General features: G+C 35.5%; 1 protein-coding gene across 1 annotated transcript in view; it reads left to right on the plus strand.

Annotated features, from left to right (window-relative positions):
• RHEB (Ras homolog, mTORC1 binding) overlaps positions 1–22,012 on the plus strand; it is a 61,682-nt gene that overhangs the window by 37,623 nt on the left and 2,047 nt on the right. Inside the window, exons 3-7 of the mRNA XM_072652178.1 lie at positions 4,188–4,255; positions 11,077–11,159; positions 20,361–20,417; positions 20,509–20,556; positions 21,193–21,274. Of these exons, the coding sequence (XP_072508279.1) occupies positions 4,188–4,255; positions 11,077–11,159; positions 20,361–20,417; positions 20,509–20,556; positions 21,193–21,274 (338 nt within the window). The remainder of the gene's footprint in view (positions 1–4,187; positions 4,256–11,076; positions 11,160–20,360; positions 20,418–20,508; positions 20,557–21,192; positions 21,275–22,012) is intronic.

A 22,012-nucleotide genomic window follows, 5' to 3' on the forward strand; every position in this document is an offset into this window, starting at 1 on the left:
TATTAAGTTCCTACTATGTGCCAGGCATTATGCTAAGTGTTGGGTATACTAAAAGAGGCAAAAGACAGACCCTGCCCTCAAGGAACTCAATCTAATGGGGAAGACAACATACAAACAAATACATGTTGAAGGAGACAGGATGGAATGGGATTGCTTGAGTAGATAGAGGCTTAGGTAGAGTAAAGGCACCTCATTATGTGACATAGGAGATAGTGGCAGAAAGCAAATGAGTGATATGAGATGAAGAAGGAAGATGAGTTTACTTCAAATGGCCTCATTTTTTTTTCTGTAAAATAAAATCAGCTGAGAGAATAGGGCAGAGGGGAAGCCATGGGAAGTTTGAGGAGGGATATAAAGGTTTAGAAGAAACACTGAGTAGCAGTAAGGGCCCAGTTAAGGTTATGTAACATAAATTTGTAGTGAACTGGATTGGAACGGTTACATGGTTTTCTCTACCTGCATTCAGCAGCACATGTGTAGGATTGCAGGCAGCAGATGGTGAGAGTGATAAAAGACTGAGGCCTGGTAGGGTACAATTGGTAATGTGATAAGGGGGCCAAAGACTCAAGAGAAAAGGACAGTTGAGTTGAACTGGTTTACCAAGAGAATGAGATGGGGAAAAGAGGAGAGAGTGGCTAGTTGAAGAGAGATGACCCATGAAAGAACTGAGAGGTCAAGGACCTACAACCACTTGTATAGCCTTAAGTATCCATACTCATCCCTTATTCTGCATTGAAGTACTGCAAAATGCTCTATGGAGAAGGATTTCATTGAGAATGAGAATGATGCTACTATCTGCTGAAGAATATAAAGAGCCTTTAAATTGGTACTGTCTTTACCTTTTCCTGTTGTTCATTTTCAGGGTTGGTTGTGGGTCACAAATTAGTCTTCTACTGTTAATGAACCATGACTGTCATTGAAACTTTCTCACTCTGTGTGTGTGTGTGTGTGTGTGTGTGTGTGAATATATATAGTATCTTGCTACTGGAAGATTCTTTTACATTTGCTGATGGTTTCCACATTTCCTTGAAGTGTTGAAAGCTTGGGGTATTATGTAGAATCAGTTCTATTGGGACACTTGCTGGTTTTGGTTGGTTGTCACTTTAAAGTCAAGACATGGCATAGCTCAAGGCTTTTTTTGTTAGTTGGAGCTTACTTAACACTAAAGTCACTCATTCTTTAGAAATCATATCTCTGTCTTTACCCCTGTATTAGTTAACTGGTTTGCCCTTTGTGATATTTCATAATAATAAAGATAACAGCTAGCATGTCAGTTTGTAAGTGCTTTGCAAACATTACCTCATTTTATTTTCATAACAGCCCTGGGTAGGAGAGTGTGCTTGTTTTATTTCCTTTTTACACATGAGAAAACTGAGTTAAGTAACTTGAACACGTTCACAATCTATGAACCTAAATTACCCCTTGAGGTCAGGGACTTGTACCTTATACTATATATCTCATAGCACAATACTAGGCATACAGTGTAGACCTCATAAATATTTGGTGGGGTTTTTTTTATGTTTTATATCATGCTATTTGTCTGAGGTGCAAACTCTAATTAAGCTACAATTTTTTTTTTAATCCTAATTTTAGTTCTTCCATAAATTGACTTGATGTATAACCATGGAGCAATTTATTTTGCGTCATTATTTTATCTGTAAACTCTTTAGCTTAAAATAAGTTTCTGATTAATTGAATGTTTTATTAAGGTTTCAGTCTGGTTGAAATACTTAACAAAATATTGGTGAAAATTCCCTTTCTTTAATTGAATATTTCTCTTGGGAATAATTTTGCATTACTTCAGAATCCTCATTATGAAGATCAGTTTTAAAGTTTTACATGCAGATATAGGTGTGTGCTATTAGACTGAGAGTTCCTGTTAGGTTCTGATTAACTGAATTTTACAATATATTGACTAGGCCCTCATGGGTTTAAAAACTGTATATATTGTTAAAACTGTATTGGAATCCAAGGTTGCAAATAAAACAGACCTTGACTTAAGTGCAACTCAACACATAATTGACTTAGAAATAGAAGTTCAAAAGTCTCTATGCGATAGTACCACCTTATTACTTCTGGAATAGAATAGAAACTCCAGCCTGGCATTTAAAGCTTTCCATAGTCTGGCTTCTTTTCAGGTTTATTTCATTTTCCTCCCCTTAATGAACTCTCTGTTCAGCCAAATTGGTATTCTATCTCCAGCCTTCAAACCTTCACACATACTTTCCCTCCACGTGAGGAATCCTTGAGCCAGTGGACTTGCTTAGGTAAGGAGTAAGGCTGTTTTCATTTCCTTCATGTCATGTACTTTTTCACCTTAGCCTCCTAGACTCTAGCTTCCTTCAAGATTTAGCTTAGATATCAAGCCCCACCCACTTCCTTCTGGATCTTTCTGGAAGCCCTCTTTACCTTCCCTCTAAATCCTATTAGTGTCTTTTCCCTCATATTACCTTGTATTTATTTGTCTGTATGTGTTATGTCCGCTGTCCCTCTTTTCTCCCTACCAAAAAAAACCTCTTGGAGAGCAGAGATTGTGTTCATTTTGGCTTGTTTCCTAGCATAATGCTATGTACACTATGTAAACATTTTAATTGCACACAAGAATTATGGTTATGAAAATAGCCTCTCATTAGTCATTCTCATTAACATTTATTGAATGCCTGTATTGAATGGTACCTAGAAATATCAGTTTTGGTAATCTCCATTTTTTTTAATCATTTGATAATACTATACCTTTATATTATATTTTTTACCCATCATTTTAAAAATCATTTGTTCCAGCCATACAAATTAATGTTGAAATCTGATTGTCCTTTTTGTTCATGTTCTTTTCATTACTTGATGAATGTTGATTTCCTGTCCAACTTTTTCTATATCACCTTTTCACTGTGAAAGCTGTTTTAACATTAGAAAGAATTCCATGCAACATGCAAATTGCTTAGGCATAATGAAATTTTGAGTATAACCATAAATACTTATTAAGCACCTACTGTGTTCTGGGTACTACTCTTTTCTAATGCATTATTAACAAGTGAAAAGTGTACTGAATAGAGGAAATAACCCCTCTTCTTCTAATGTAGTTCTCCCCTCCTCACCCTTATTTTCCTCTTTCTAGGTATTGGATCTTTTAGTTTTGTTGTAGGAGGTAGGGGATTGGAAGCGAATTGTCCTTTGTTAACAGAATGAAGCAACTGTTAAACAGCTCATATAATTTTTTTCCAGCTTATTAACCTTACTTTGCAGTGGTGGTTGTTACAGCACATTTCCGAAATAATTATTTTCAGTTTCTGTCTGGAAGCTCTGATTTTCTAAAATTTTAAACCCTCTTTGAACTGATTTCACATCAGCTTTTATTTGGAAATTAAAGTTATAGAAATTAACTCCCCTGCCCTCCCTAATTATAGAAAATTAAAGCTATAGAATCATAGGTTAATTATAGTAGAACAAGGATTAAAATCTAACTCCAAATCCAACACTTTCCCCACTACATATTCCCAACATGATAGTGGAACTTTAATTATTTAATAAATATGCACAGAAAAGTAGAGATGTTACCAGTTGGTATTTCCTTAGAATTTTTGATTTTAAAAAATGTACATGTATTTTAATGAATATTCTGATTTTTTTCCTTGATAAAGAAATGTGACAGAATGCTTGGTGCCATTAAGTTGAGTGGAAATGATGGTCATAACTCAGAATTTTAATTCCTTTTGCAACTTTATCATAAAGTAAAAATCTTTAATCCTTTTTTTTGTACTGAATGTTCTTCTTAGTGCTTCAATTAACATAGAATTTCATGCTTGGAAACCAGACTTGATATTAATGAGGAGTTTTCAGCCTTCTGAATTAAAATCAAATTTTTTTCTTTCATATAAAAAAGAATGCCCATAACTAACTCTTTAGTACTTTTACGAGTTATACATTGGCCCATAATTTGCTAACCTTTAAGAAAAGATTCAAGATTTTTATGAGTTCATTGATGACTTGGTGTGTAAAAATGTGTTCATGTTGGATAGAGCTAAATGATGAAAACTGCGAGAAAGAATGTTTTTCTTTTGTGTTGAGTTCTTTTTGGTATTTTTATGCTTAATCATTCATCACTGATGAAGATTTAATAAAGTAAGTGTTCTGGGTGGAGGTTTTTTTAAACTGTAGATTAACATTTAATTCCTTTTGGTTTTTTGTAGCATTTACAAAATTGATCACAGTAAATGGACAGGATTATCATCTTCAGCTGGTAGACACAGCTGGGCAAGTAAGTAATTTTTAGTGGCTTAAAGATCCACACAGTGAATTTGTCCATTTTGGCACTAGCTTTGATTGTTAAATGCTCAAGAATTTGACAGTTGTTTATGTTGAACACATATCAGTTGTACAGTATAAATTTTTACATTTCATTTATAAAAAATTAAGGTTTTTCCAAAGTATGGAATTTTTGTGCCTTTCAGAATCTAATTTGTTCAAATGATATTATATTTCTAAACCTTGTGATAGTCTCAACACCTGTGTAAATCAGCCGATCTTATTTAAATACATGTAGAGGGTGATCTGTACTAATGAATTCTAACTGTAGTAATCATACAGTTCATGTGGTTTCTTCTTAGTTACATACATACTTAGTTCAGTATTTATTGTGAAATTTTGACTCTCTGAATGTTAAAGAATTCTACTTGATAATTATTCACTAAAATGCTAAAATTCACTAAAAATACTTCTTGTGTAATAGTGGAAAAAGTTCTACTTTTTTACTGCTTCCATTGAAAATATAATATAGGAATAGTGACTTAAATTGTATGACAGTTCTGTGAAGTCAAATTTGAGTTAAAATTTATCCATTGGAGCCAGTAAAAAAAAAAGAAAGACAAAAAAATTCCCAATATCATCTGTTCTTGTATCTTCATTCAACTTAAGGGTTGTTGATAATGGTTTTGAGGGGTAAGGGGGGAAATAGATTCAAACCTGCCCTAATTAATGTGACTAAGATTGTTAAAGGGACAGAAGTAAAAAGGGAGGACGGAGGGGTGTGGAGTATAAATTTACGAATATGAAGTTTCCAAATTTTAGTCCATTTGTGTAAGCATCTAAATTTAAAGCTCCCTTCTTCTCCATACATTTGATTTTAGTTTCTTGGCACTATGACCAGGTCAGGGCATAGAAGCAATACCATCTAGATCCAAACTCTCATTTTATAAATGAGGAAACTGGAGCCCATGGAAGTTGTGACTTCTCTAAGGTCCCACAGGTAGTAACTGGTAGTCAGGATTTGAACTTGGGTCTGTGACTCCAGATTTAGTTGATGTTCTTTCCACTGAATCATTGAGGAAACTTTGTTTTTAATTTTATATTAAGTTGGATGTTTTGGTTTTTTTTTAAATTAAGGTGTTAGTGTCCTTTGCCCTAGGAGTTAGGCCTTAGCGCTTCGCCTTTCTCTCAATCCCCTGCCCTCCCAGAAAATCTCAGATAGTATAGCTAGTTGTTACTACCAGTCAATGGTACTTTTTAAAATCTCCTATGAGTAGCCCTCATGGGGAACTGATTTTCTATAAATTACATGATCTTTATAAGACTTGAGAAACCAAGTCTTGAGAAATCTACTCTGAAAGTGATGCTTGCAGCCTTTTACTAAGAGTACTATTCAAGAATATTAAATTTAAGGGTCACAAAAGAAATTTGTCTGTACTTTTGCTTAATATTTAGGTTAACATTTTGTAATTGATTCTATAGTTGTTATTGATACTTAACTCTTTAGGTTTAACATTTACTCATCAAATCTTTAGTAAATGTCCACTGAGTGCGCAACCCAGTACTTAATACATGCAGCCTCATTATATAAATATGCTTTTACCTGTTCTCCATAGCAGCTTCTCGCTGTGCTTCCCATCCATCTACTGTAGGTTCCATCCACCTTTCCCCTTGTGTACATGGCACATTCTCCCACTCTTTGCTTCTTTCCACTTCTTGCTGTAGAAACAGTTATCAAATCAGTACTACCATTGCTTGTAGAAAGAGCAACACAATGGTTACACTCACCGTTACTATGATTCTCCCTCTTCCTTTTCCCTTGCCCCTGAGAAAAATTCCCTTTGATGCCTGCACCCTGATGGGATTTGTTGTCTCTTACTAGTGAAATCCTTGAAGGCAGAGACTATTTGACTTTGGTATTTGTATCCTTTGTACCTAGCACAGTTTCTTACACAGTGTAGATGGTTAATAAATGTTTTTTCACTTACATAACAAATAAGATGTCATCCCTCCCCGAGGAAGAAGAGATACCTTAAAATAACTAAAGGAAGCAAAACAACAGGTAATAATATGCAAGACAGCATGGTGAAAAACTGTAAGGGCAATGATCAGAGCAAGGTATCGATAAACATTTATTAAATGCTGTCCATCTTCAGAGTGCTTTACTAGGTGTGTTGGAAGAGATATAAGATTTAAGCAGTTTCTACTCTCAAAAGTATACAGTCTAGTTGGGGATTAGATAGCAGAGATGTGGTACACAGTCTGACGTGATAGCTACTTTAGGAAATATGTGAGATTGGAGAGTGTAGAAGGATTAATCATTTGGGCAGGCAGTAGATCAAGAAAGAAGGTACCAATTTGAGTAGATCTTTAAAGGATTTATAGGAACTGTCAAGGGATGGTTCTTAAAGGAGCTCTGGTGGTGGAGAGAGCCTGCTAGATAATGGAAGAAACATGGAAGCAAGGATGCAGTTGGGCGGGCCATCTTGGTTGAGAACATAGATGATGAGCAAAACTATGATAGAGAAGCTAGTTTAAGTGCCAGGTTTTATGAGTGAATAAGTATGGTGTATAAGTTGTAGTGGATCTTAAATATTAACCTAAGAACTTGTGATACTAACTGTTCTCGTGGCAGTATAAAAGTGAGCAGAGCTCAGCGGGAAAATATGATTGGGTAACTAGAGGTGTAGGTTTAAGGGGATATTGGAGTGCTGGAAGAGTAGGAAAGTAAATCCTTTTGACACCTTGAATTTCCCACTACAGTGAAGAGTAGATGTTACCATTCTAGTGAGAACCACACCATTGACCTAAATTGAATTAGTTCCAAATTGTAACACCTAGAGATAAACAAAAGGATTGAGGTTTTTCTAGAGTCCAGCTATCTGATTCTTATAAAGGGATTAGGTAAGCAGGTTAGGTCTGACATAGATATAAACTAAGGTTTTCCTTGTTTCATTTTTTGTTTTAGACCGAAAGATCAGATTTGATGCTGCTAAACGTCTCTTTGATTTAAAGTCATGGTGGCTGATTTTGTCTTGTTATTCAGTTGTCTGACTCTTGGTAACCCCTTTTGGGGTTTTCTTGGCAAAATACTGAAATAGTTTGCCATTTCCTTCTCTGTTTTAGAGATGAGGAAACTGAGGCAATCCAAATTTATATGCCTTGCCCAGGGTCACACAGCTAATTAGAATCTTGAAGCCAGATTTGAACTCAGGAAGATGAGTCTTCCTAATATCAGGCTCAGCATTCTATCCACTGTACTACCTAGTTACCTTCTGGCTGACTAATATGATGCTATTAATATAAACCTGAACTCAGTTATTTCTCCCTTCCCTGTTTTAGGTTTAAAATGAATATGAAATAAGGGCATAATTTATGGTGGCAGCAGGTCAATGACCATTTTAAGTTTTCTCAAAAACTAGATTGAGCATTGGGGAAAGAGGGAAGAGAATGTTTCAAAACTTGGAGCTCTGTTTGTAGGAAGTCACAGAAATAGCAAAAGTTTAGTTCCAAACATATTCCATGCATGTGTGTGTATGCAAACATATGCCCTTGTCACTTATATCCACTATGACCTCCCTAACATATAGTATCTAACTCATCATGTTATTGTATTGAGAAAGAACATTTTTATTGATAACATGCTGAGTAGACCACCTCATTTCTCTGTATTTCTAGTGAGTGAGAATTTTGGTTCTTAGATCATGAGCAGTGTCTCTGCAAGGGAATAAATATATACAAGATTTAGAAGACGCTGCTGAAAATGCATCTTTTTTCTTTGGAAAAAAGCATTTAAGATTTTCATGTCACATTTATTAAAAATTTTAATCGTTCATGTGTAATGTGATTCAGTGTTACTGAGACTGTGTATATTTCTTCTGTTTTCTATTGCAGTTTATTCATTCCTTCCACACAGGAAAGGAAAAAAGGAAAACCTCTTTTGGTAACACTGGGTTATGGGTTTTGCTGTGGAGGATAGAGTTGGTCAGCTAGTACTGACTTCTTTCTGCTCTCTGTTTCCTGCTGGATAGGATCAGAGCTCTAGCCTTTCTTCTTTCCTTCCATTATTTCTGGAGAGTTACTCAGCCATGCCCTGTTTGCTTTTTGCTTGGGGGAAATAAAATGGCCCTCAGGGTCCCAGTCACTCCTGTTTTATGGAGTTTATCAGACCAAAAAAAAAAAAAAATAGGGTACAATTTCAATAACTGATCCCCCAAGCAGAACAGCTCTTAACATTCAGGCAAAAGTTTGACTCTCTGTTCAAATTAAAATTTTTGTTTATTTCTAGGTAGTCCTTGGCCTCTTTATATTTGAAGCAAAAATCAAAGTATAGGAAAGGTTTGGGTAAAAGAAGCAAACAGGCAGAGAGAAAGGAAGATAGGAGGAGAACAGAGCCTTTATTGGAATTCATTAGGTAGAGCTACTAGTTTGAGCCTCAGTCATCTGTGCCGAGATGCCTATGTAAAGACCTGATGGCCCTCCAGTTTCTTTCTTCTCTGCCACAGCTTAGCTCCTCTTTCAGTGTCCCCTTTTGTCTTCTTCCCCTTTGCTTTGGCTCTTTAAGTCCTGGGCCGAATGGGCTAGTTGGAAGCAAGAATGATAGCTGAGGATGCTGGGTCCCCACTGCTGCTGCTGATCAGCTCTTGAAAATCCCATTCATACCTTTTAGTGTGTATCTGTCAAACTGTGCCCCTTCAAGAACTTCTAGATGTGACTCTACCTTCTGCCTCAGATATCAAGATAGTCCCTTGTTCTCATGACCACAGGGAGATGCTTGTTCCTCTGAGCTGCATAAATTCTCAAATCCATTTTTCATATTCATGTTCCCGTTGCCAGGAATAGTGACACTTGCAAAATGTTTTTTCATTGAAGCTTTCCTTCATTCTAGATAAGAGATTTTCATATTCTTTTCCTTTTTGTCCTCCTAGATAACTGTCTCTCTCTCTCTGGAAAACATATCATCTCTGAGTGTATCTTTCATGCCCCATACTCTGGCTCTTAAGGCTCTCCACCTAATTTTTCTGGCCTTGTTTCTCATTTTCTGTTCTTATCCTTTAACTCCCATTCCAGCTAAATTGGACTAATAACTATTTCCTGACCTCAGCACAACCTCCTGCTTACATTCATTTACACAAGCAGTTTCCTAAACCTGGAATTATATTTTCTCTGCATTTCAGAATCTTTATCTTCCTTCAAGCCTTATCTTACCTCTGTTACGGTTTTACCTCTGGGAATTCATTATCCCCTTAGTATGTTAATGTGCTATCTGTCCTCAAATTACCTTGTATTTACTTATGTATGTATATGTTGTAAAATGCAGGCTCCTTGGTAGTAACTAGTTCATTTTTGTGTTTGAATTCCCAGCACCTAGCTGATATTTAATAACTCTATAATGAACTCTTGAAATGGTACCCTTAAAATATTATTTTGTAAGTGTCTATAATGCAGGTATTATGTTGTTATATAGACTAGTTCTCCTAAAAAATTCTGTCACAAATTTTTGCATGTTTCTCTTACAAAAATGGGGGCTGAATTTATATAGAAATTGCTTTAAGGCATAATAAAGTTATTTGCATATTGAATTTTAAAAAATAAGTCACCAAAAGGAAAACACCAGAAATGATAGTGATTATCATATGTAATAATGGTAAAATGAGGTGTTATAAGGAGCACAATAGGTTTACCTACCCTCAACATCTTAATATTTTTTTTCTGTTTACCAGTGGTGAAATACTTACATTTAGTAAGTGTGTATATTGACTACATTTAAACACTACGTTCCAAGCACTATATTACGCACTAAGAATGCAAACACAGCAGCAAAGGCAATCTTTGGCCTCAAGGAGCCTACATTCTAACGGGAGGGGCGGGGCACAGCACACATGGGGGGAAAAGTAGAGTCTGAAGGGATATGTTCAAGGGTGATGAGTGGGGCCATAGTGTATGCACCCTATCCAAGAATAATAGAGTTGATTTGATCAAGGTTCTAAAACTTGAGGGAGTATGGCTACAAAACTGCTAGTTAGGCTGTTTGAGAAAAAGGCACAGGAGTAGGAAGTGAAGTAAAGCATGGCCAGGGTCTCTTTGAAATAGTGATCGAGTGCTGTAGTTGCCATTCAAGACCGTGGGGCCTCAAGGCAAATGTTGTAACTAGCTTGAGATCATACAGCTAGTTAATGGCAGAGCTGAGGCTAAAAATGATAGTTTTCTGACCCCTAGTCTGATTGTCTTTTTATTATACAACTGTCAACTCTTGCCTCATAAAACTTTCTTTTTATTACTTTCTTCCTCTTAGAAATTTGAGAAGTCAGAAATTAACCAGTTAACATGTTAACCAGTTAGCAAAAAACAGTTTTGTAAGATGGGATATAGTAGTGGTTAGAGGGCTGGTTTTGGAGTAACATTGACTGGGCAAGTCACTTAACCTCCAAGACTTAGTTTCCTCACATATGAAATGGGAGCATTACCAGAGGGTCAGTGTGTTGAAGAATTATTGTGAAATTTAGATGGTCATTATGCAAAGCACTTTGCAAACTTAGGGTGCTGTATAAATGCCAGTTGTTATTAATTGTCTACCTGGGCTAAAGGGTACTTGTTTTTAAGCTGTGTCCTTCCTTGCTCTCCACATACATTCCTGCCCCAGCCTACTCTTGATGCATTTGGTGAGTAGAAATAACATAGTTTAATAGTCTTGCTTTAGAGTATAGTGAACTAAGTGTGTCCATTTATGTATTTATTTCAGTGTAATAATATCCTTTGGAGAAATATTGATGGTGATTGCTTTTTATGTTACATGATTTCCTTGAATATAATTGTGGGTTTTTCCCCCCACAGGATGAATACTCCATCTTTCCTCAGACGTACTCCATAGACATTAATGGTTATATTCTTGTGTACTCAGTTACATCAATCAAAAGGTAATAAGTACTCATTGCTTTTATGTTCAGCTCTATGATAAACATGGCTGCTATTAGTCTTTTAGAAAGAATTCATTTTAAAGGTTATTTCCCCCCAAAAAAACTTATGTAAGACTAGTACTAAGGAACCATTAGAATGATCAGACAGAACATTTTTTTTGTCCTTTGAATCAAATGGGCCATTAGGCAAAAAAGATATTTGTTGTTCATATATTCAGTTAGAATCATAGAATTAATAAAAAGGATTTGTCTGTTGATTCTTCACATCATTTGCCTTTCTAGTCTTAAAGACCAGAATAAATAATTGAATATTGATTAGACAAGTTCTGTGCTGCTTTGCTACTTTCAACAGTAGAATTTCAAACATAAATTTTCTGTTTTTGTACTTAATTGTGCAAAAAGTCTTATATGTTCTCTTTACCCACCTGTTGGAATAGATTGTTTTAAAGTACTTTGCAGCACACAAAAAGGAATACTTTTGGCCCATCAGAAAATGTAGGGCACGTAAGTTGGAGTTAGGATATAGTAGTGTATAGATAAAGAATGGAATGAAATTAAGTGGTTCATAGAAGAATCCAATCCAGGACCTTAACTTTGTTGTCGTGCTCTTCCATCAAGCCAAATAGACCTGAATTCATATTACTGTAAAGACATACATTATAGTCATATTTCAATTAGCAGTACTAGTAGAGGGAAACAAACAAAAATTGCAAATGCTCTCCTAGCTTATTGGAGAGTGTAACCTTGTTTACCACTCATAGGATAACATTCTTGCTATAAGCTATACTGGAGTGGAGCTTTGACCTTCATATGATCTTAAGGGCTTGGCCCAAAGGAACTCCTTGGCAGACTCCTTGGCAAACTTACTCCTCCCTGGATCACCCTCAAAGTTCTTATAATTCTTTTTGTTAGATAACAACTGAATTTGAAGATGAGGGTTCCCGCTGAGTTAGGTTATGTGTCAGGGTCCAAAGAGCTTCTCATCTTCTAGCTATTGAGAGGGGCATTGAAAAGAATTATTTTAAAATTACTTTTGGTTTAAAAACAAACCGCCGAAGTTACTAATTTTCATCGGTGTTAGCCCAGCATCTGAGAGGCAAGTCCACATTTAAAACATTGTCATTACATTTGGAACTTTGGTACAATTTTGCCAAATGTTACTATTTTTTTTTTAACCACCGTCCTCTCTTCTTAATCCATGAAAAATTGTTATTAATATGTCCTTCAATCCAACGTCAGGCTCCTTTGGTGCTGAAAATTTTTCCAGGGATTCGTATTATCAACTTAAGTAAAGCTCAAACTCCTTAGCCTAGTACTTAAGGCCTTCTGTTTTCCGTCCTGCAAATCTACCTTCATGCAACCTATTCTCCAACTCAGTAGGACTATGCACTGTTGTCCAACAAGTCTAGTACTTTCCCATCTCTGTGCCTTTTGCCTAGAATACCGTTCCCCTCTTCCCCTTAGATCTGCCTATCTGATTTTCACCTTCAAGTTCCAATTCAGATGCCTTTTCTGATTGTTCCTCTTCCAGCTTTTAATCTTCCTTCTTTTGAATTATGTAATGTCCCTTTTTTAATTTTCCATATTCTATCTTAGATTATATTTGCTTTATATATATGTCATATCCTCCCTGCTGTAAGCTCCATGAATTGTCTTTTTTTTTTTTTAATTTTCCAGCTAACTTCAAATATTAGAGTCACTCAGATATTTGTTGAGTTAATGAAAGGTGACCATACCAACAAAATGTCAAGGACCACTTCATCCTAAGCTAGCCATCGACAAATTTGCAGACTAGGAAAAATTTGTTTTCTTATGCCCTTCTTGTAGACCTCTTTTTATTCCCTTTCCATCATCTCCTCTCTCAACTTTTTTTCCTTGGTATAAAATTTATTTATCCACATTTGAAGTATAAATTACTGTAGACAGCTGAAATTGTTTTTTAAACAGATTTCACACAACCCATATATGAGAAAATGAAGCTTTAACTGGAATTTCTTTTTTTAGGCAAGGGGAGGGGAGAAAAAAGGAAGTAAGAATCTTGAAATAAATAACATGTAGGTGACAGAAGGCAGGGTGGCATAATAGCACTGGACTGGGAGTCAGAAAGTCTCAGGATCATAAAGAGTTATAAAAGACACTAGCCATCAGTTAGTCCATTGCCCTTGATTTGCAGATGAGAAAACTTGGGTTGTGATCTACATAGCTATGAAGTGGTAGACCCAGGATTTGGATCATCTTAGGCAACTCCAATTCTTAGTTCTGCTTCTTACTGACTTTAGAAATGGTACCCTGGGCAAGTAATTTAATTTCATTGGGATTCAGTTTGCTTGAGGGCATTTATACAAAGTCATCTCTAGGGCCTTTTGGACTAACAACCTGTGAATCTGTCAACGTTTATAGGTATCACCAGGTCTGATTATAAACAATAAATTCTGAGAATGTTTTCAGTTTAATTTGTGCCTGCTGGATACTGTCCAGAATTACTTACTCTAACATGAAAAGCAAATAGAAGACCACATGTCTTTCCTGCTATTATTTAATACCATATTTGTTTGGTAAACTATCATTTTCAGACGTCATTGCATCACATGTTAAATCTGTTTTGTATATTTTCCCTTTCCCCCTTTATGTTAATTACTGTGCAAGTCATGGCCTGAGAGAACTAAAATGTTAGGTAGAGCATTCTTTCCTTTCCATCAGCGGTTCCCTCTTATGGAAGGGTAAGCTGAAAATTGTTGTATTTTTTTGTTTCTGGGAAACCTTAAGAAATTGAGCAACAGTAGATTTAAAAACACAGATAGGCAATAACCTGGGGAAAGTAATAGCAGTGGGGCTTAATAGCAAGTATAGCTGTGGATTTGAGAACTGTCTGTCACAGACTTTAGTGCTGTCTTGGATAGGCAAGCTCTATTCCTGTTTCTCCATCAACAAAATGGTTACAGTTTTTTTAAGATTTTTTTTTTGTCTGTATAATTTTGAGACTTTGTGGGCAAAATTAAATTAAATAGCAAAATATCACGGACTCCAAGAAAGAGCAGGTGGTATTATTATTACTTTATCTGTATAAAGTAGGTCTGAAGATTACTTGTGAGTTTCTAAAAGACTCTCTGTGGGAATGTTTCTAAGTTGTCAGCCTGTGATCTTTTTGCATGACTCAAAGAAATTGGTTGAAATTATTCTCAACCTGAATCATACCATTGAACATTATTTTGTGAAATGAGACAGTCATGCCAGAATGGTATACTTTAAACAATCAAACAGGAATGCTATAAAAGCCATCCACCTTCAACATCTCATTCTCTGGTACTTAATTTCAAATATAATGTGACAAATGAAGATACTCCAACACTCAAAGAATCTCTGATTTCACTGTGGTAGGTATTTCCTCCACTGATAGGAAGAGCATACCTCTTCTATAATTTAGCAACTCTTAAAGACCAAAATGCTAAAAATTTCGTCACTCTGTGGTCAAAGGGAGGAGCCCTTTCAAAGTTAGCCAGGCTTGTCTTTAGTCAGCAAGTACTTAAGTTTTCCAGGCACTGTGCTAAGCGTTAGAGATACAAAGAAGCTCATATTCAGTCTTTGCTACCTGGTAGGACTTGCCAAAGCCTGTGCTGTTGCAGCATGATAGGGGCACTTCCTCGACAGTGACCAAGCTGCTGAACTGAATGCTCAAGTCCGAATGTGACTGCTCAGTTGTCTTTGGTGAAAAAAGTGTACACTAGAAAAATCTTTCCTCTTTTGTCATTGGTATTTTCCCATTTCATTCTTAAATGTCCTTGGCAGACTTGATTGTGTCTCTCACCAAGCTTATTTTAAACCAAGTTTTCTCTCCTACTTTTGGTTTTTGAAGTGTTATTACTTAATGATATTCCATATTTCTCTGTAATACTTCACAAGGGAGTTTATATGCTAAACATGTCTTTCCCTTGCTGTCTTTCTCTGCTGGGAAAGTACTTCCTGACATAACATTTATACAGTCTTTGGGTCTCTATTATGACAATTGACATATATTGGTAAAACTTCTAAAACAGTAAAACATTGATGAAATTGCTCTAATTGGTGTTACTAATTCATTTAAATAGATCAGAGTACAATTGTTTTAAATATATTCCATGTCTTTCACATCTATTCTTCTGTCTTTGTTTAATTTTTATCTTTGCTCTAGCAAGCTGCTGACTTTACTAAACACAGATAGCCAGTTCAGAAATACCATGTCAGGCTCTTGTTATTTCCAGACCGTTAAAATATAATAAATTTAGTTTTTTGTTTTGCTATTTAGTGCTTGCCATGGCAGTGCCTTCTGAATTCTTGAAAGTATTCATAATGTAGTCTTAGAGCTTCTGTGTGGTTTTCAAGGCTTTGGCATAGTTGAAGAGTATTGATCACACAGGGTTGTCTTGATTCATGTATAGCTTTCTGTAGCCGAAGAATTCATCTCCAAAAAAATAACAATAATTCATCTCCATATGTAGTTAGGCTGGTCCTTGGAAAATAATCTGTTGCCAGAAGCCTTCCCAGCATAATCAGATTGGCTTAGGATCACCTCCATGTTTTAAAGCATCAGAAGAGGAATCTGTGAGGATAGGTCAGGTGTTTTTTTTTTTTGTGCCTTTTTTTTTTTCAGTTTAGCAAACATCAGCAGGAACAAATAACCAAACAAAACAAACTATTGCACAAAAAATATAAACTTTGAGTTATTTTACAACTTGTTCTTTTCAAAATTTTATTCATTCCCTTTGTTTGATGATGTTTTTTTTTAACATCCATGATTTCTTCATGTACTAGGTCCCCTTCCCCCTATAAAATGCTCCCTATTTAACTTATTTTCTTTCATTAAAGAAAAGTCAACAAAGCAGCCATTTCTTATATCTCATACTAGTAGTCCCCCAGTTTTCTGAAGAGAAGTGGAGCTTGCTTCATCTTTTCTCTGAAATGGATCATTACCATTCATCTCGAGTTCATTTGCCTTGTAGTGTTATCATTTACATTATTGTAGTTTTATATTCTTTTTCTGGCCCTGCCTTTGATTCACATGAGTTGACACCAGTTTTCTGTGTAAGTTTTTTTCAAAAGATGGTTTCATTTTTGTGTTTATATCTCCCCAACACAGCACCTAACACATAGTAGGCCACTTACCTAAGCATATTTGTCACCTTTTATGAAGCCAATAGTATTCCGTTTTATTTACATACCATAACTCGTCTAGTTAATGAGCAACTTTCAGGGTTTTTTCTTACCACAAAAAGTATTGCTAATACATTTATTTATTAGCTTTTCTTATTTATTTTCCTGGATCTGTGATTTTCTTTGTGTAGGGAATTTGTGAGGAAGCTCCCCTTGCCAGTGCAAATGGACACTACTTTATCCCTTATGATCTTATTGTTTCCTGGAGTACTGAAGTGTGTTGACTAGGTTCTCAGAGTCAGGACTTGAGCCCAGGTTGTCCTGATTTTGATGGTACTTTGATATAAATATTTTAGTATATAAGGAATCTTTATTTCTACCTTTGTCTTTCTTGTAGAGATCTATAATCTAAACCCAAGTGTTTTTCTGGAAGGTTGGAGCAGATAACACCTTCATCAATAGTATATGCCTTAACTATACTGTGCCTTTCCACCACTGACTTTCCTCCTCTTGTATCATCTTTACCAATTTGATGACTGTGAAATGTCATAGTCCTCTTGAATTTGCATTTCTGGGTCGTCTGTTTTAGGAAAAATTGGCCAGAATTACATTCTTAGGCACTTGAAAGTAGTAAATTTGCCATTGTAACAACAAAATACTCTTTATTGTAAAGTAAAATGTTTTAAAATCTGTTGAAAATGTTTTAAAATTTAGGGCAGTTTGGTCTTATCCTTCCCATATTCAGGAGTTAAAAAGAAATGCTGTCTTCTATTACATTTGATGCCCAGGTGCTTGTTAACTTAAGAAAAAAATTAAATACACATCTGGCTTTACATAGTTATTTCCTAAACATTGTCAGTTTTACCTTTTGAAAATTAAATCGCTATTTAAGTGAATTTCAACACTTTGTATTTTAGAAGATCTTATGGTTCATTTTTTAAAACAATTTAACATTAAAACAGTAACTAAGGTTTATTTGTATATTGGGTATATCTTCTTCATATCATTTAGTTTCTCATTTGTTTATTAAGATTGTACTTGGTTTCTCAATGCCTCTGTGTTAAAAACAAGTTAGAGAATACTCAAAAACATTTATCAGTTGATCAATAAATAACTGCCTCCTGTGTACAAACACTGTGCTAAATGCTGGGTATACAAAAAGGTGTGAAAGACAGTGCCAGTCCTCAAGGAGCTTGCAGTGTCTGATGGGGAAACAAAAAGAAAACAAACATGTACAAACAAGTTATATACAGGATAAATGGGAAATAATTGACAGAAGGCATTATAATTAAGAGGGATTGAGAAAGGTTTCCTGTAGAAGATGGGACTTCTAGTTGGGAAGTCATAAGGCAGAGATGAAGAGGGTGAACATTCCAGGCATGGAAGACAACCAGAGAAAATGCCCAGAGCTTCGAGATGGAGGATCTTGTTCATGGAACAGCCAGGAGACCAGTGTCACTGGATGGAAGAGTCCATGTCAGGGAATAAGGGGTGGGAGGACTGAAAAAGGTAGGAGAGGGTGAGGTTGTGAAGGACTTTGAACCAAACTAGATTTTGTCTTTGATCCTCAAGGCAATAGGGAGGCACTGGAGTTTGAGTAGGGAAGTAACAAGGTTGAATCTGGGATTTGAAAAATTATTTTTATTATTTCATGTATACATTGGAGCGACTTGAGGCAGCCATACCAACCAGTAGGCTATTGCAGTAATTCAGGCACGAGGAAAATCAGGGGCCTACACTAGAGTGGTAACAGCATCAGAAGAGAGAAGGGAGGCATATTTGAGAGGTATTGCAAAGGTGAAATCAGTAGGGCTTGGCAACTGCTTTGATGAAGTCAGAGTTGTATTATGAGCTTTTTCTATATGTCAGGCAATATATAAGTTCTGGGGATATGAATATAAGCAAAAACCAAAATGGCCCCTGCCCTCAAGGTGCTTGTTTTTGATGGAGGGAAGACAACACCAGGTGGGGAAGGCATAGAGGAAGGAATTAACCTGAACGTGGAGGCATGGTGGCTAAGTCTGAGCAATGGCATGGTTTGAACCCTTCCCAAAAATGGAAGTTTAGGAAAAACTAAAAAATGGGACTATCTACCTTGTTTCCAGATGTTATTTCCATTCTAGTTTATAATGAATTAGCAACTATTTATTGAGCAGCTGTTCTCTTGGAAGGAATAAAAGGAGGGAACATGAGTAAGAGAACTTCCAAAGTGTCCTTATCAAGCTTATAATCACTTACATTTGGAAAAAGATCACAACTAAGGGAGGCAACAACTTTGGGAGGCAGTTTGGAATTGAGAACTTTCTTACCTGCTGTACCACCTAGCTACCTCAGAAAAACCAACCCCTTCATTTTATAGATGAGGAAATTGTAGCTGGGGTGTTAAATGCTTTGCTGACGATCCCAGAGAGCCACCTGACTGCAGAATTCTGTTTATGGCTCTAGCTGATACGTGTCAGCTGCTATTATTGTTGTTGTCTATATTGAGGCTTACAACACACTTCACAAACACTCTGTTTATCCTTACCATGCCTTTGCGAGGTAAGAACTTTCCGGTATTATTGGCCCCATTTTATAGATAAAGAAACGGAGGCCTTGAGAAGTGTCTTACCCCACAGTCACGCACACATAGCTAGCGTCAGAAGCAAGATTGGATCCTAGTTCAAGTACTCTTTAAATTATATCTTTGAAGCTATACTCCCTCATTTAATTTCTTTTGCAATGATCTGTAGGTACCTCTATTTTCAGAACAACAAAAAAGCCTTTCTGTAAAGATACATGCCTTTCTTTAGCCACATCAAAAGCAAAGTAAAGTTGCTGTGTTAATATATTCTTAGTTCAAAAATTGCAAAATCCTTTCCAGTAGATTAATGTTGATTGATTGAATTCAGTGGTATTTCATTTATCTCTTGGTGTTTTTCGCAATAGGAAGTCTGCACTTCTGAATAAGTTTAGTGACTTTACCAAACTAATAAAAAATACCTAATCTTATTTACAACTAATCTTAGTTTCCTAAAGAATGGTATTTTGTGGTAATTTTCTTATTGTGACAGTTCCAAGGGTATCCTAGTATGCTGTGAGTAGAACTCCTCAAAGGAAAGATAGCTTTACCTCTTAGGAAATCACCAGAAAATGAAGGAGTGGTATATAGGAGATAGCCATCTATGATCATTTGTATCATTTTCTCCTTTAGTTTCCTTTTGTTGTGTTTAGCGTCTTTGTCTTATGAACTATTTGCCTTTATTTGCTGTTCTGGTTTTTGAAATTTGGAATACAAATCATCGGTGCTTTATTTTTGGCTCCTAGTACATAAATATCTTCTTTTTAAGGCAACTTTTGATTTGAAATATCAAAGTAAGGTCTATTAAATTGTTAAAAGTTTCCCTTCCTTTCCCCAAAACAATGAGATAAGTTTTGGGACTTTACAATAGGATTTTATGTCTCCATATAACTTAGGAGAGAGACAGTGTAGAGCTTCAAAAAGGAGTCTTATAAGCCGCAGGATGAATAATAGTAATCCTGTACATTATCAAATAATGTTGGTTAGTGTTCTGTTATCTTTCCTGTGGTACCTTTACTACTGGGCTGAAATCTCAAACAATAGTGTGGTGAAATAAAATCAGTTGTTCTCCCAAGTTGCATCAGAGCTTATTTATTGCAGGAATTTTAGATTGTGTATTCAAAAAACATTGAACAGACTCATCAGTCATATTTGCCTTTTGTTTGGGAAGATGTAAAATTTACTTCACATGTTACCTTTAAGGAAGAGTGGGAAGTTAATTTTTGTTCTACCACTGCTTTGCTTTTTCCTAAACTTATATGAATTACTTCTCTCAAGTTTTGCAACAGAATTTTTTGATTACCTACCTTATTTTAACATGCACATATCAAAGTTTGGGGAGTGGGGAACTTTCCAAGGTTAATGTTACAGATCTCCATTTAAGTGGTTTCCAAATGATTTTGGTTTTTTGGATGGATTTGGAGTTTAAAATGTAAACTAGTTTATGACATATCTTGTAAAATACCACAGCCCTCATCAAATGAATATGTACTTTTGTCTTTTTTATTTTGTAGTTTTGAAGTGATTAAAGTTATCCATGGCAAGTTGTTGGATATGGTGGGGAAAGTCCAGTAAGTAGTAAATTTCATCCTGTCTCAAGTTAAATCTTTAAAGTAGTATGTATTTTCAAGATAAATTTTGCTCTCTTTTTTTCTTAAATAGGATACCTATTATGTTGGTCGGGAATAAGAAAGACTTACATATGGAACGGTATGTAATTAACATTGCTTTATGAATTGCAGGTTAGATACTAATTTCCCGAACATTTGTACGTTCTGTTCTCAAGTCAAGGAATTGTACTGTTATTTGTAATAGTTGTGTTTGTAAAATTCTAAATTAAATTTTACAAAGTGGTCCAAAAATTACAAAAATTCACAAAATACAATTACAATTTTAAATATACCTTTCTTTTTTATAAACACTTTAATAGAATGTTCAGATCATACATTGCTGTGTTCTTTAATTTTGTCTTAAACTAATAAAATATCGTGGACTGTCTGTAGATGTTGGTAAAACAAAATTTTATTGCAGGAAAATAGTTGGAAATTTTGCCTTTTATTGTGTTTACAAGAAAATTTACCTTGGATATGCTGGAAAATAATATTGTATAAATAATGTTCCGTGTTAAAATGTAGGTTTAAAACGTAAAAATACAAAACTCTTTGACTTAATGTATTAGTTTTGACTACCAACTATTGTAAGAGTTTATGCCTAAACTTAATGGTGCTGAATGAATATTAAAACTGTTCTGCTTTTTAAAATAATGTTGGACTCCATAACTCATTGGCAGATATTACATCTTTATTATTTACTGTCTTATCTCTCTTCTATTTTTTATCCATCTAGAGTGATCAGTTATGAAGAAGGGAAAGCTTTAGCAGAATCTTGGAATGCAGCTTTTTTGGAATCTTCTGCTAAAGAAAATCAGGTGTGTGTGTTTTTTTTTTGTTTGTTTTTTAGCATACTGACTACAGATTTTATTGTAAATAAAATCATAATCATCATAAGTCAGTTTTCATCCTATATTAAGAATTTGTAAGTTTTTTTCACACCTTTAATGATACATTCCTTGAGCAGGAAATAAAAAGGAAAAACTTTTGTTTTCAGTCATTATTTCTGCTAATGTAATAGCACATTGCACCCAAAGACACCTAGTAGGAACAAACTCCTGTTTTAATATACTTTGCATCCTTCACAAGAAATCTGCTTCTCTAAGCTTACTTACTATATGTGACTCCCCTTCTTGTATTCTCTGGTTCAGCCAAACTGGCCTTTTTCTGTTCCTCATACACTACATTCTCCTGTCTCTGTATCTTTGGACAGTCTGTTTCCCATGCTTGGAATGCACACCTGTGTGTTTTCAAATTCCTAATTTCCTTCAGACTTCAGTGTAAGTACCACCTCTTATAAGCCTTTCCGGATCTCCCCTCTTCCCAGCCAGTAGTGCCTTCCCCCGACCTCATTACCTGGTAGTTATTTTGCATATGCTTTTCCGTGTACATATTGTCTCTCTGAATAGAATGTAAAATTCCATCCTGATAGAGATTCTTTTGCTTTGGTCCTTGTGTCCAAGTTGCGGACTCAAACTAAATACCGTTCTGGTGGCCCAAAGTAGTTCAATCTTCTTTAAATCTCCAGTGTAATACAAAATAGTACAGACTTTGGG

Source organism: Notamacropus eugenii, chromosome 3, assembly GCF_028372415.1.
Source record: "Notamacropus eugenii isolate mMacEug1 chromosome 3, mMacEug1.pri_v2, whole genome shotgun sequence".
NCBI classification, from domain to species: Eukaryota; Metazoa; Chordata; class Mammalia; order Diprotodontia; family Macropodidae; genus Notamacropus; species Notamacropus eugenii.